Raw genomic sequence first — 15,785 nt, forward strand, 5'->3', positions numbered from 1 at the left:
TCAAAGGTTATCTATCTCAGTTAGGTTCCAAGCATTTGGCTACACCCTCAGTAACATCTGCTAAATATATGTATGTGAACTATGAAATTTGATTTGATTGCTTGTTTGATTCCTTTAAGGAGGTCGATAGACCGAAATGTTGGCATTTCAACAGCAAAAAAACTGATGTAAAAAAGTGATCTCTATGATCTATAATAACCCTGAGTTGAACCTGTGACCCTCTCCCTCCAGTCGGTGCCGGTGATCTCCCACTCCCGCTGGCTGCTGAAGAAGGGTGAGGTGCAGCAGATGACCGGGCCAAAGAGCACTAGGACCATGCGGAGTAAGAAGCTCCACCACCCTGTCTACCTGTTCCTCTTCAACAACCTGCTGCTCATCACCAAGCGCAGCTCCAGGTCAGCACATGACATCATCACACAGAGACAGCTAGTGGTCATTGGGGGTCGCAGTGCACACCCACTTTCAGTCTGGGACTTTCTATTGCCCCCCCAACACATCATTTTGTATACAGGCAGTTTTGAAATCTACTACCTGCCAAACTGCCCTTTGTCACATGAGGCTTTGTATATGTGTGTGTCTTCATCAGTGGTGAGAAGTTCCAGGTGCTGGACTCGTGCACGCGGGCCATGCTGAGGACTGAGGACATGGAAGACCAGGGTCAGATGCTGGCTAACGTGTTTAACCTGAAACTTCTAGAAAACCAGGAGGAGAGGCATGCCAACTACATGCTCAAGACCTCCAGCATGTGAGTGACTACAACTAACAGCATTATATATGAGTCTCAAGCCCCCTCGGCACCTAGTGTACTCAGTACTTCTCTATATGTCATTGATCCATTATGAACAATCTCCCACGTGTGCCTGTGTGCTGCTGCCAGGAGTGATAAGCTGCGCTGGATCTGTGCTCTCACGCCAAACCGCCGCACGCGATTCATGTCCACCAGCGCCCACCAACCAGGTGAGACGTACACAAAGATGACACACACCAACAAAGAGATGACATCCACTACTCACAGCTGAACTTTTAGGTACCAAATAACAGGTGGTATACACTACCATTCAAAAGTTTGGGGTCACTTAGAAATGTCTTTGTTTTCCAAGAAATGAGTTGCAAAATGAATAGGAAATGCAGTCAAGACGTTGACAAGGGTTTCTCATGATGTCAAGCAAAGAGGCAGTGAGTTTGAAGGTAGGCCTTGAAATACATCCACAGGTACACCTCCAATTGACTCAAATGATGTCAATTAGCCTATCAGAAGCTTCTAAAGCCATGACATCATTTTCAGGAATTTTCCAAGCTGTTTACAGGCACAGTCAACTTAGTGTATGTAAACTTCTGACCCACTGGAATTGTGATACAGTGAATTCTAAGTTAAATAATCTGTCTGTAAACAATTGTTGGAAAATGACTTGTGTCATGCACAAAGTAGATGTCCTACCGACTTGCCAAAACAATAGTTTGTTAACAAGAAATTTGTGGAGTGGTTGAAAAACGAGTTTTAATGACTCCAACGTAAGTGTATGTAAACTTCCGACTTCAACTGTATCTAGTAAACTTGCTAGCTACTTCAGTGGATTTTGAACACATTTCTAGTGGCAAATGTGCTAAATTATAGCCATGGTATAAAAGGGATAATCAACTCGGGGCTCTTTGCGTTCTCTGGAAAATAATGCAACTCTGTAGGTCAGTTCCGAACACACCTTCTACGTCGTTCATTATTTTCCATTGAACGCATTACCCTCGTTGATTATCCCTTACATAAACTACACATTGATACATCCAGCCCAAAGCGGGAGATTTAAAAAATACATACTAGTCGCCAAAGTTACGGAGCATGTCTTTAACTGCCTATATAGAATTCCAAGGGAGTGTTGGGATAGGTTCCTTATATAATGGTTTATTTGTGCATATGTCAGATTGTGAAGGAGTGCAACGAGGGTGTGAGGAAGATGAGTCGTACCTAGGAACTCATCAGCATTGAGTAAACACTGGAATTCAAGTCTAAGAAATGTCCTTGTTCTCCATGAAAACATACATGAAAGTAGTTGCAAAATGAATAGGAAATATAGTCAAGATGTTGACAAGGTTATAAATAATGATTTTTAATTGAAATAATAATTGTGTCCTTCAAACTTTGCTTTTGTCAAAGAATCCTCCATTTGCAGAAATTGCAGCCTTGCAGACCTTTGGCATTCCAGTTGTCAATTTGTTGAGGTAATCTGAAGAGATTTCACCCCATGCTTCCTGAAGCACCTCCCACAAGTTGGATTGGCTTGTTGGGCACTTCTTATGTACCATACGGTCAAGCTGCTCCCACAACAGCTCAATAGGGTTGAGTTCCGGTGACTGTGCTGGCTACTCCATTATAGACAGAATACCAGCTGACTGCTTCTTCCCTAAATAGTACTTGCATAGTTTGGAGCTGTGCTTTGGGTCATTGTCCTGCTGTAGGAGGAAATTGGCTTCAATTAAGCGCCGTCCATGGCATGGCATTGCAAAATGGAGTGATAGCCTTCCTTCTTCAAGATCCCTTTTACCCTGTTCAAATCTCCCACTTAACCACCACCAAAGCACCCCCAGACCATCACATTGCCTCCACCATGCTTGACAGATGGCGTCAAGCACTTCTCCAGCATCTTTTCATTTTTTCTGCGTCTCACGAATGTTCTTCTTTGTGATCCGAACACCTCAAACTTAGATTCGACTGTCAATAACACTTTTTTCCCCATCTACGTCTGTCCAGTGTCTGTATTCTTTTGCCCATCTTAATCTTTTCTTTTTATTGGCCAGTCTGAGATATGGCTGTTTCTTTGCAACTCTGCCAAGAAGGCCAGCATCCCGGAGTCGCCTCTTCACTGTTGACATTAAGACTGGTGTTTTGCGGGTACTATTTAATGAAGCTGCCAGTTGAGGACTAAAGAGGCGTCTGTTTCTCAAACTAGACACTCTAATGTACTTGTCCTCTTGCTCAGTTCTGCACCGGGGCCTCCCACTCCTCTTTCTATTCTGGTTAGAACCAGTTTGCGCTGTTCTGTGAAGGGAGTAGTACACAGCGTTGTACGAGATCTTCAGTTTCTTGGAAATTTCTCGCATGGAATAGCCTTCATTTCTCAGAACAAGAATAGACTGATGAGTTTCAGAAGAAAGTGCTTTGTTTCTTGCCATTTTGAGCCTGTACTTGAACCCACAAATGCTGATGCTTCAGATACTCAACTAGTCTAAAGAAGGCCAGTTTTATTGCTTCTAATCAGAACAACAGTTTCCAGCTGTGCTAAAATAATTGCAAAACGGTTTTCTAATGATCAATTCGCCTTTAAAAATGATAAACTTGGATTAGCTAACACAACGTGCCATTGGAACACAGGAGTGATGGTTGCTGATAATGGGTCTCTGTACACCTATGTAGATATTCCATTCAAAATCAGCCGTTTACATCTACAATAGTCATTTACAACATTAAAAATGTCTACACTGTATTTCTGATCAATTTGATGTTATTTTAATGGACAAAAAAAGGAGCTTTTCTTTCAAAAACAAGGACATTTCTAAGTGACCCCAAACTTTTGAACGGTAGTGTATATGTTATTAATGTGTGTGTGCGTGCGTGTGTGGTCAGCCTCTCCTCAGGTCCAGTGTATTCAGTCATACTCGTCTCAAGAGCCAGATGAGCTGTCCATTGAGATGGCTGACGTGTTGAACATCCTGGAGAGGACAGATGGTGAGACCAGACAACATATCTCCTGAGAGATCTTAGTACTAGGATCTCTAGTGCAGATTCAATAGGCTGCCTGTTAGTTAATATCTCTCCCTTTACTCCCTTTCTTTCTTTACCTACACTCCTCTTCCACTCTTCCCTCTCTCTCCCTTCTCTCTCTCTCTCTTGCTCCTCTCGCCCCCTCAGACTGGATGATGGGTGAGAGGCTCCATGATGGAGAGAAGGGCTGGTTCCCCTGTCGGGTAGTAGAGGAGATCAAGAACCAGGAAGTGCGGGCCCAGAACCTCAGGGAGTGCCAGAGGATCCACCTGGCCCAGGAAGGGGGCGCTTCCTCAGGGGCCAGGCTGGGCTCCAGGGGTGGCAGACGCACCCCCAAAACTCCCAAAGTTTCAAATTTCTTCGGTACCTGGACTGACCAGTCAGAGGAGGAACAGTGAAGCACATGATATTCCACCCTGAAAGTGATTGGTTGGAACCCCCTGGCATCAATTTTACTGGACCACATGGATCAAATGACAGAGATCATGTGATGTGAGCATGGGATTGCATTGGAAGAAAGTGGCATCATGCAATGACATTATTTCCTATTAACTGTTTCCCTTTCTCAGGTGGTTTTGGTGTGCCAGGTTTTAGGGTCCCAGGCTCCAGGGTTTAGGGTCCTAGGCTCCAGGGTTTAGGGTCCTAGGCTCCAGGGTTAAGGGTCCTAGGCTCCAGGGTTTAGGGTCCTAGGCTCCAGGGTTTAGGGTCCCAGGCTCCAGGGTTTAGGGTCCTACGATCAGATCAGAGACATTATTTCCTATTAACTGTTTCCCTTTCGCAGGTGGTTTTGGTGTGCCAGGTTTTAGGGTCCCAGGCTCCATGGTTTAGGGTCCTAGGCTCCAGGGTTTAGGGTCCTAGGGTCCAGGGTTTAGGGTCCTAGGCTCCAGGGTTTAGGGTTCTAGGCTCCAGGGTTTAGGGTCCTAGGCTCCAGGGTTTAGGGTCCCAGGCTCCAGGGTTTAGGGTCCTACGATCAGAGTACTCCTTCCATAACTCCAACGCACTGCATGTCTTACACTACTTCCAGTGGAATGATTCAGCAATAACAGTCTAACTGTAAAACAAGGCTCCGGTGGAACAGGAGCTATGCATGTGATGGGAGAAGAAAACCACAGAAACAGTTCTCAAGGGGATGGTAACATGTGAATATATCATAACCTTGCCTCAACTGCATGGGCCAATTTTTGTAAATTTTTTTTGAAGAGCTTCTTTGTTAGAGATTTAATTCCCCCAGAACAATGGCTTGACGATCCACCCCTTTGTAAAGAGCAACTCCTCTATTGAAACCATACAAGAAGCACGTTTTAAAATCCGCCCACCAGCACTGAATGGAAATTAACCGTGAATGTTTCATGATTCTGTACAGTAAATAGAACAATCACATGACAGAGTGCTCAGTATTGGGCTGGAGGTAATTGACTGGAGAAGACGAGCCCTACAGATTCACAGGCCTTGCTTAATCAGTGGACGTGTTCTTGGGGCCAGTTCCCTTGCCAATACTGATATGCCACTTACACATGCACACTGACATACGCACGCACACACACACACACTTGGGTAAATGCTGCACAACTTCTCCAACGTCAAAAACCCTCCACAGACACCTGGTCCTGAAGCATCTGCACAGAATGGGCCAGCACACCGACAGCACTGGAATGGCATGCGAGTGACAAAACGTGTGTGTATGATGAGTATGTGAACGTGTACATACTGTATGCCTTGAATGTTCAATATATAATTACTGAAACATTGTGTAATTTAATTATGTAAGAAGTAATTTATTGTTAATAAAATCTAAATCTGAAATTCAAATGGACATTGCTGATAACTGGTTTGACTGGTATTTAACCCACGTGTTAAACCCTGATTTAGGTTAATCTCTGAATGAATTCCTGGTAATATGGAGATGTGATTTAACCAGCATAAAGGTTATCAGGTGGTGAATAAGAACCCTGTCTTGCTGACACAATATTCATGTTTACAAAACATTTTATAAACATTAAACCATCTTTTAACATACTACTTGAAAAATTGAGCATTACTATATATACACTACATGAACAAAAAGTATGTGGACACCTGCTTGTCGAACATCTCATTCCAAAATTGTGAGCATTAATATGGAGTTGGTCCCCCTTTGCTGTTATAACAGCCTCCACTCTTCTGGGAAGGCTTTCCACTAGATGTTGGAACATTGTTGCGGGGATTTGCTTCCATTCAGCCATAATAACATTAGTGAGGTCGAGCACTGATGTTGGGCGATTAGGCCTGGCTCACAGTCGGTGTTCTAATTCATCCCAAAGGTGTTCGATGGAGATGAGGTCAGGTCTCTGTGCAGGCCAGTCAAGTTCCTCCACACCGATCTCAAACCATTTCTGTATGGACGGGAAAGGGTCTTCCCCAAACTGTTGCCCCAAAGTTGGAAGCACAGAATCATCTAGAATGTCACTGTATGCTGCCTAGCCCGAACCATGAAAAACAGCCCCAGACTATTATTCCTCCTCCACCAAACTTTACAGTTGGCACTATGCATTTGGGTAGGAAGCGTTCTCCTGGCATCCGACAAACCCAGATTCGCCTGTCAGACTACCAGAAGGTGAAGCGTAATTAATCACCCCAGAGAACACATTTCCACTGCTCCAGAGTCCAATGACGGCAAGTTTTACACCACTCCAGCCAACGCTTGGCATTGAGCATCATGATCTTAGGCTTGTGTGCGGCTGCTCTGCCATGGAAACCCATTTCATGAAGCTCCCGACTAACAGTTTTTGTGCTAACGTTACTTCCAGAGGTAGTGAGTTTTTCATCCGTTTCACCCGTTTCTCCGCATTAATTCTTGGAACAAGTCACAGGTAAACGTTGTTGCGTTGTTGGACACCAGAGAGTCCGGCAGACCATGGGTTGCAAACACCTGCCGAAGCTTTTCGATGGTTGTGGTCGCTGTGATGTTGCTCATGATGTGCGCCTCCAGCCACTTGTAGTGCGCGTCCACCATGACAAGGAACATGTGACCCATGAAAGGGCCTGCAAAGTCTATGTGCAGCCTGGACCATGGGCGGTCAGGCCACTCCCACAGATGTAGTGGCGCGGACGGCGCCATCTTCTGGTTGATCTGGCACTCAGAACATGATTTAACTTTGTCTTCTACCTCCTGATCCATGTTAGGCCACCAGATGTAAGATCTGGCTAAACTTTTCATCTGAGAGGCACCCGGGTGAGCCTCATGGACCTCATCCATGACTTGTGCACGGCCAGGGGGTGGAACAACCACTCTGGACCCCCAGAATATGCAGCCATCCTGCACACTCAGCTCAGTTTTGCGCTTTGCATAAGGTCTTAGTCCATCATCCTCTATGACAGGAGGCCAACCCTGCATCAGGAATCTTTTCACTTGGGGCAGGATAGGAGCCCAGTCTGTCCACTGTTTGATCTCTTTGGCATTCACAGGTAAATTTCACAATCTCTCCATTAGGAAAATTGTCTCGGGAGGCACCACAGTTGTGGCAGGCATCTCTGGTAGCGGGAGACGGCTGAGCGAGTCTGCGTTTGCATTGTCCTTCACCGCTCTATACACTATAGTGTACTGGTAAGCTGACAGTGTCAGGGCCCAGCGCTGTATCCTTGCTGAAGCCATGGGCGGAATGCATCTTGATTCACTAAAAAGGCTTGTGGTTTGTGGTCAGCGCATATGGTGAAATGACGACCGTAGAGGTACTGATGGAAGCGTTTCACAGCAAAGACTATGGCCAGACCTTCCTTGTCTAACTGTAAATAACCCTTCTCAGCACTCGTCAGCGTACGTGATGCAAATCCAATGGGTTTCTCTGACCCGTCCTCCATCTGATGAGAGAGTACTGCCCCGACGCCATAGGGCGAGGCGTCACATGACAGGATGATCTCTTTGTCTTGGTCAAAATGAACCAGAAGTTGTGCTGATTGTAGTAGTGCTTTCACTTCCTTGAAAGCTTTCTCTTGTGCTGGCCCCATAGTAGTTCACCATGCCCAGGAACGACCTGAGCTCTGACCCATTCTTGGGGTTTGGAGCATCCTTGATTGCCCTGACTTTGTCCTCCACAGGACACAGACCCTGCGCTGTGATCTTGTGACCTAGGTATGTCACACTCTGTGCTTGGAATGTGCACTTGCTATGCTTCAGGTGCAGCCCTGCCTCAGATAATCTCTTTAACACCTGGTCCAGATGGTGGAGGTGCTCCTCCTCCGTCTCCCCTGTATCCAGGATGTCATCCAGGTACACTGCTACATGAGGGATCCCCTGCAGCAGATTGTCCATTGTCCTCTGGAAAATGGCTGGGCTGGACGCCACTCCGAAAACCAAGCGGTTGTATCTGAACAAGCCTTTGTGCGTGTTGACTGTGACATACTCTTTTGAGTCCTCGTCCAGGAGGAGCTGTTGGTAGGCGTGACTCATGTCAAGCTTTGAGAACGTCTTGCCTCCTGCCAGTGTCGCGAACAAGTCCTCCACCCGCGGCAGCGGGTAAGCGTCTAGCTTAGAGGCCCTGTTGATGGTGAGTTTGTAGTCCCGACATATACGCACCGTGCCGTCACTTTTCAGAACGGGAACGATAGGAGCTGCCCAGCGGGAGAACTGAATGAGAGTAATGACGTTTGCTTCCTGCAGCCGCTCCAACTCATCTTCCACTTTCTTTTTCATGGCGTAAGGCACTGTCCTGGGCTTGAAAAAGCGAGGATCGGCCTGAGGATCCACAAACAGCTTAACTGCAGTGCCCTGCAGTGTGCCCAGTTCATCTTTGAAAATCTCTGGGTACTTTTGAATGACATCCTCAGTCACTCGGGTGTGTTTTATCTCACCCCAGTTCAGTTGTATTTTGTTTAGCCAGTCACGCCCTAGTAAACTAGGCCCATTCCCTTTCACCACCAGGAGCCGTGCTCTTGCTTCCTGGCTGTTGTATGCAATGTCCACCTCTAGAGCCCCCAGTAATGGTATGGTCTCCCCGGTGTACGTACGCAGTCTGATCCCTGCCGGTGTGAGGGCAGAAGCCTGTCTTGAGCCCCAGATTTGTTTGTAGGTCTCCTCACTTATGACAGAGGCAGAGGCCCCCGTGTCAACCTCCATCCTCATCTGCTTTCCATCTACCTCCACTGTAGCATAGATAGGCTCTGCGCACGGCTCACTCACATTAAACATGTTGTAGGAACAATGCTCTTCCTCCTCCTCTGTGCTCTCTAGGTGGTGCGCTGCTGACTGAGGCTTTGGTGCTGTGAACTTGCCCAGCCCAGTCCGCCCACCCTCTGGCTTGCTCCTAGGACCCCTGCATTTTTTAGCTAAATGTCCCTTTTTGTTGCAATTGTGACAGACAGTCTCCATGAACTTACAGTTGATACCATAATGTGTTCCTCCACATCTGAAACATTCCACTGCTTTTCCCTTTTTCCTGCCACCTCTTTTGTCACCTGATGCACTGCACAACTTCCACTGTTGGCCTTTTGAATATTTTTCACATTACTAGCGGCCATCTCCATCCCTTGAGATAGTTCCAATGCTCTCTTGAAAGTCAGTGTGGCTTCCCCCAGCAACCGGCGCTGTATGCTGTCCTCATTAATGCCACAGACTAATCTGTCACGGAGCATGTCCTCTAACATAGCCCCAAACTCACAATGTTCAGAGAGTTCACGTAATTCAGCAACAAAGTTAGCAACAGAGTGACCTGTTTTCCGAAAATGGCAGTTAAACTTGAACCTCTGGACAATCACTGAAGGCTTTGGATTGTGGTGAGTCTGAACGAGAGCAACTAGATCCCCAAAAGGAATTTCTCCCGGTCTCCGTGGTGTAGCCAAATTCCTCATAAGCTTGTAGGTTTTAGCCCCACACACACTCAAGAGAATAGAGCGCTGTTTAGCCTCATCTGTGATTCCATTTGCCAAGAAAAAGTGTCCCAACCTTTCCACATATTCCGTCCAGTCCTCGTTCTCTTCCACAAACTCAGTGATAGTCCCAAACATTGCCATTATAACGCCAACTTGTCCTTGATCCTCGTTAGAGATTTTCACTTGCTGCTGATTGTCCCCGTCGGCGTTTCCGTCCAGCGGCACCTGCTCTCCGTCGCTCATTAAGCTAGCTGGCTAACTGACTACCTCCACTGTTTCTTAGCTAGCTAGCACCTCGCCCTGTACAAGTTGATAAAGTTTTATCCTCGTCGCCAAAAAGATGTAGTAACTTGACAAGGAATGCCCACACGCATTTCAATATGACTTTCCTTTACTTTCAACCCAATAACTAAAAGGTGTACAGCCAGGTACAAACGGTACAAAAATAGCAGAACTATATAGCCCACTCAACCGGTGGTAGAATCACATTGCATAGATCTGACTCTTAGTGATGACATCATCAAAGGGGAAAGGTCACGGTCAATGCCAATAATAACCATGTAATTATTACACTCCGCCAGAGTGTCTCTTTTGGGTCACTTTTGCCGGTCCCAAGCCCGGATAAAGGAGGAGGGTTGGAGTTGTGACATAAAAAAACCCAAGAATCGACAGAAGAAAGTTCATTTGTAGTTCTAAACATATTTAGGGTGTTTTTTACTCACTTTTTGTCTCTCCCACAACGTTTTTCCTTTCTCCTACAGCGTCCGTCACAATTAAGTGGAAACACATCTCCCTCATTAGCTTTAAGCACCAGCTGTCAGAGCAGCTCACAGATCACTGCACCTGTACATAGCCCATCTATAATTTAGCCCAAACAACTACCTCTTCCCCTACTGTATTTATTTATTTAGCTCCTTTGCACCCCATTATTTCTATTTCTACTTTGCACTTTCTTCCACTACAAATCTACCATTCCAGTGTTTTACTTGCTATATTGTATTTATTTTGCCACCATGGCCTTTTTTGCCTCTACCTCCCTTATCTCACCTCATTTGCTCACATTGTATATAGACTTATTTTTCTACTGTATTATTGACTGTATGTTTGTTTTACTCCATGTGTAATTCTGTGTTGTTGTATGTGTCGAACTGCTTTGCTTTATCTTGGCCAGGTCGCAATTGTAAATGAGAACTTGTTCTCAACTTGCCTACCTGGTTAAATAAAGGTGAAATAAAAATAAAATTACATGCACATTGCCAATTATGTAAATTAGGCGATGACGTCATTTAGCGACTTTTAGGACAGCTAATAGCTACTTTCCTTACTGAGGAGTTGGCAACACTGGTAGGGATGACCAGGGATGGGGGTGACAGGTAGCTTAATAGTTAGAGCATTGGGCCAGCAACCCCATTGAATCCCAGAGCTGACAAGGTAAAAATCTGTTGTTCTGCCCCTGAGCAAGGCAGTTAACCCACTGTTCCCTGGGCGCTGAAGACGTGGATGTCCTCGAAAACCTCTCTGATTCAGAGGGGTTGGGTTAAATGCGGAAGACACATTTCAGTTGAAGGCATTCAGTTGTACAAATGACTAGATATCCCCCTTTCTCTTGATAAATAAGTGTGTGAATTGGACAATTTTCTGTCCTGCTAAGCATTCAAAATGTAACAAATACTTTTTGGTGTCAGGGAAAATGTATGGAATAAAAATACTTTTCTTTGGGAATGTAGTGAAGTATCTCTTATCTGCAACAACTCAATTTGATGGAAACCTCTGTGTGAAAATGCACATAGGCGGATTTTTGAATATACGTATGGAAATCTGTTGCCTATTGGGTGGAAACCTAGATAGTGGTGAACAAGTTAGTGAGAACTACGCTCCAGTAGTTGTACGTATTATCACTATATTCTGTACAACAGGTGAGGTGTAGAAGGCCGGTTAGCTCAGTTGGTTAGAGCGTCGTGCTAATAACGCGAAGGTCGCGGGTTCGATACCCGTACTGGCCAGAACCTTTTACCACAGATTCTAGTTTTTACCATCGTCAGAGGTCATTTAATGAAGTACCCATCTCGGCCGTTTAAAGACAATGAGAACAAGGGTAGGCTAACTGTGTATGTATTAACCAAATCATCAAATAATTTTACAATCTGTACAATCAATATGATTCAGTGAGAGTACTAGCTAGATCACACTAAATCTGAATTTGTCCTGCTAGGTGACCTAAACTGGGACATGCTTAAACCACCTGACCAAGTCCTAAAGCGTGTGTTCATAATGGCTGCTCAGTGAAACGGCCAGTCCTGATTTGTCTTAGAGGCTTGCTAAAAAACTTTAATGAGCAAGCCTTCCTTCATGACCTGGCCTCTGTAAATTGGTATAGAATCAGCTTGATTCTGTCGAAGATGCTTGGACTTTCTTTTTTGATATTTTCAGTGGTATTGTTAACAAACACGCCCCCATAAAGAAAATGAGAATTAAAAACAGGTTCAGCCCCTGGTTTGACCGTGATCTTGCAGGGTTACTCCACCTCAAGAATTGCATTTGGTGAAAGGCTCGGCACACATTCTCAGGCTGACTGGCCCTCATTCAGGCAAATGAGAATTAAGTGCACTCAGGCTATCCGGAAGGCCAAAGTGAGTTACTTTAAGGAGCAGTTCTCTCTCTGTGGGTCTAACCCCAAGAAGTTCTGGAAAACGATTTAAAGACCTGGAGAATAAACCCTCCTCCTCACAGCTGCCCATGTCCCTTAAAGTTGATGATGTGGTTGTTACTGACAAGAAGGAAATGGCTGAGCTCTTTAATCACCACTTCATTAAGTCAGGATTCCTATTTGACTCAGCCATGCCTCCTTGCCCGTCCAACATTTCCTCATCTCCAGTCCTTCTAATGCGACTAGCCCCGATGCTCCTCCCTCTTTTCCCCTGCTCCGCTACAAAGGTCCTCCCTGCAGGCGGTCACTGAGTCCAGGTGCTAAAGGAGCTCCTTAAACTTGACCCCAAAAAAACATCTGGGTCAGATGGTTTACACCCTTTCTTCTTTAAGGTTGCTGGCTCTGCCAATCCTAATTCTGACCTTTTTAACTTGTCTGTCCTCTCTGGGGAGGTTCCCATTGCCTGGAAGGCAGCCATGGTCCGTCCTTTATTTAAAGAGGGAGCTCTAGCTGATCCTAACTGTGATAGGCCTATTTCTATTTTGCCGTTTATCAAAAGGGTGGGAAAAATATGTAAATAATCAACTGACTGGCTTTCTTGATGTCTATAATATTATTTCTGGTATGCAATCTGGTAGTTGCTCAGGTTATGGAGGTGTCACTGCAACCTTAAAGGTCCTCAATGATGTCACTGTTGCCCTTGATTCTAAGCAATATTGTGCTCTACAACAAAGCTTTCTTAGTGTCCAACAAGCTTTCTCTGCCCTTAACCTTCTTCTGAACACCTCCAAAACAAAGGTCATGTGGTTTGGTAAGAAGAATGCCCCTCTCCCCACAGATGTGATTACTGTCTCTGAGGGTTTAGAGATTGAGGTAGTCACTTCATACAAGTACTTGGGAGTATGGCTAGACGGTACACTGTCCTTCTCTCGGTACACTGTCCCCAACCCTTTCCTTTGTCTACCAAGCCGTCATATCGGTTTCGTATACTAGGGACTTTTCTTTGCATCATGCTAGTAACCAATTTATAACCTATCCTGTGTGTGTTTATGTAATTCTGTGTGATTATTTTGTTAGTTAGTAAATAAATAATTAAGCCACTTTGTATATCGTTGATTCATAATTTATGCTAGGGTTCGTGCAGATATCCATAGGTTTGCGACATTCAGAATATGACTGATGAGGTAATAATACATTAATAAGTGACTGTAATCGATAAGATATGAAAATATCTGAAGAGAGTTAAATTCGGGAAATAGTGACTCTTTAAACAACATTTTCCCATGGTGCCCCGAATTCCTAGTTAATTACTGTTTACGTGATAAGTTTAATCAGGTAATAATTACACAGAGAATTGATTTGATATAACAGTCTTCACATTAATGCTGGTCATTTATGAACATTTGAACATCTTCGCCATGTTCTGTTATAATCTCCACCCGGCACAGCCAGAAGAGGACTGGCCACCCCTCATAACCTGGTTCCTCTCTAGGTTTCTTCCTAGGTAATGGCCTTTCTAGGGAGTTTTTCCTAGCCAGCGTGCTTCCACACCTGCATTGCTTGCTGTTTGGGGTTTTAGGCTGGGTTTCTGTACAGCACTTTGATATATCAGCTGATGTAAGAAGGGCTATATAAATACATTTGATTTGATTTGATTAATGATAGATGGTTAGCAAACGTTACAACACATGCTAGATTACGTAGACGTAATTTATAGATCGGCAGGTAAGGGTGCTCTCGAGCGGCTAGATGTTCTTTACCATTCGGCCATCAGATTTGCCACCAATGCTCTTGCCCTTTGTGCTGTTTTCTGTGCCCAATAATGTTTGTACCCTGTTTTGTGCTGCTACCATGTTGTGTTGCTACCATGTTGTTGTCATGTTATGTTGCTGTGTTGTCATGTGTTGCTGCCGTGCTATGTTGTTGTCTTAGGTCTCTCTTTATGTAGTGTTGTGTTGTCTCTCTGGGCCTCATGTGTGTTTAATCCCAGTCCCTGTCCCCGCAGGAGGCCTTTTGCCTTTTGGTAGGCCGTAATTTTAAATAAGAATTTGTTCTTAACTGACTTGCCTAGTTAAATAAAGGTAAAATAAATAATAATACAATATCCCAAATGTATACATTACTGCTGTAACCTTGGCCGACATGCAAATTGTGTACAGAACGCTCCCGAGGACTGTGTGCTGTCATTCTAAATATTCTATCCACATACTGTCCATAAATTTACATTTACATTTGTCATTTAGCAGAGTGACTTACAGCAGTGAGTGCATAAATGTATGTACTTTTTGTTACGAAAATCCCATCACATATACATGTGTGTGTATATATAGATAGATAGTCTGAATTCTGACATTGCTCCTCCTCCTTTTTTTTATGTCTTAATTTCATTATTTTACTTTTAGAATTGTGTGTATTGTTGTGAATTGTTAGATATTACAGCATTATTGGAGATAGGAACACAAGCATTTCGCTACAGTCGCTATAACATCTGCTAACATCTGCGACCAATAAAATGTGACTTGATCTGACCGGAAAAAATATAAAATCTCAAAATTCAGGGCTCGTCCGGGATTTGAACCCGGGACCTCTCGCACCCAAAGCGAGAATCATACCCCTAGACCAACGAGCCACTTCATTGCCACCTACATAATCCACATTTTGAAACATTGATATAGAATATTTTACAAAATGCGTAAAATAATCGAAATGCCTCCTCGGTATGGCCAGTACAACACAAAACGCGATTGTATCGCTGATAGGGAGAAACAACAGAAATGTATCTATCGCCTGGTGGCACGTAGCAAGCTCAAGATGGAAGATATTCCAGAGTTTCTAAACGTTCTGCAATGTATATTTCAATTATATTTGGTGTAACTGTCACTGCCATAGTAACCTAACCTACCAGGCATAAAAAGACGCCTGCTCGACCTCGCCACATTCGTTTATCAGGGTAGACGGAATTTAGGTTGAAAATGCCAATAGTACTCAACTGCAGCCCGTAATTCGGGGCGTTCCTGCTAGCAGACTTGCTAGTTAGTGTCACATTACTTTATCTTTATTTAATAAATCATTCTCTCTACTATTATTCTGACATTTCACATTCTTAAAATAAAGTGGTGATCCTAACTGACCTAAAACAGGGAATTTTTGCTAAGATTAAATGTTAGGAATTGTAAAAAACAGATTTTAAATGTATTTGACCAAGTTGTATGTAAACTTCTGACTTCAACTGTATATAGTGTAGTTTGTAAATGTGTAGAATGTTTGTGTTTTTGGTGCAAAGTAGTAAGTTAACTTATGTAAATTAGACAGTCACCGAGGATTTTCTTCTGAAACACTGGCCACTTTTCATTCAGCTTCAGGCAACTTTGATGTAAGGCTTGATCACACTTGTAGTGACCACTTCTATCCATCACACCCATTGTTGCTTATCCATTGTTCACTAGATATATGAATGTAATTACACCCAACACAATGTTGAAAAACACAATGCTTCCCACCACTAGATCACATAACTAGATGTGAGCTGGACGTGAACCC

General features: G+C 44.2%; 2 protein-coding genes, 2 non-coding genes and 1 pseudogene across 5 annotated transcripts in view; 2 read left to right on the forward strand and 3 right to left on the reverse strand.

Annotated features, from left to right (window-relative positions):
• The window catches only part of LOC106613164 (ephexin-1), a 30,135-nt gene extending 24,572 nt beyond the window's left edge, over window positions 1–5,563 (forward strand). The window contains exons 11-16 of one of the 2 annotated variants that reach the window (XR_006771218.1): window positions 232–395; window positions 587–745; window positions 878–957; window positions 3,617–3,720; window positions 3,901–4,323; window positions 4,536–5,563. Coding sequence is in view for 1 of the 2 variants with exons in the window: in XM_045724737.1 (XP_045580693.1) it covers window positions 232–395; window positions 587–745; window positions 878–957; window positions 3,617–3,718; window positions 3,902–4,152 (756 nt within the window). In the remaining variant the exon portion in view is untranslated. Of the gene's footprint in view, window positions 1–231; window positions 396–586; window positions 746–877; window positions 958–3,616; window positions 3,721–3,900 lie in introns of both variants that reach the window. The other variant, XM_045724737.1, reaches the window with a different exon arrangement.
• Window positions 5,564–6,229: 666 nt separating this feature from the next.
• LOC106613158 (uncharacterized protein K02A2.6-like) lies at window positions 6,230–8,423 on the reverse strand (annotated as a pseudogene).
• Window positions 8,424–8,435: 12 nt separating this feature from the next.
• LOC106613174 (uncharacterized) lies at window positions 8,436–10,082 on the reverse strand. The gene has a single exon (XM_014215168.2). The coding sequence runs from the start codon at window positions 9,839–9,841 to the stop codon at window positions 9,056–9,058; it is 786 nt and encodes a 261-aa protein (XP_014070643.2). The 5' UTR covers window positions 9,842–10,082; the 3' UTR covers window positions 8,436–9,055.
• A 1,445-nt stretch (window positions 10,083–11,527) lies between these two features.
• trnai-aau (transfer RNA isoleucine (anticodon AAU)) lies at window positions 11,528–11,601 on the forward strand. The gene has a single exon. It is a non-coding gene; the product is annotated as a tRNA-Ile (tRNA).
• Window positions 11,602–14,802: 3,201 nt separating this feature from the next.
• trnap-ugg (transfer RNA proline (anticodon UGG)) lies at window positions 14,803–14,874 on the reverse strand. Its single transcript has one exon. It is a non-coding gene; the product is annotated as a tRNA-Pro (tRNA).
• Between the last annotated feature and the right edge of the window lie 911 nt (window positions 14,875–15,785).

This window comes from Salmo salar, chromosome ssa09 (genome assembly GCF_905237065.1).
Source record: "Salmo salar chromosome ssa09, Ssal_v3.1, whole genome shotgun sequence".
In the NCBI taxonomy this organism is placed as follows: Eukaryota; Metazoa; Chordata; class Actinopteri; order Salmoniformes; family Salmonidae; genus Salmo; species Salmo salar.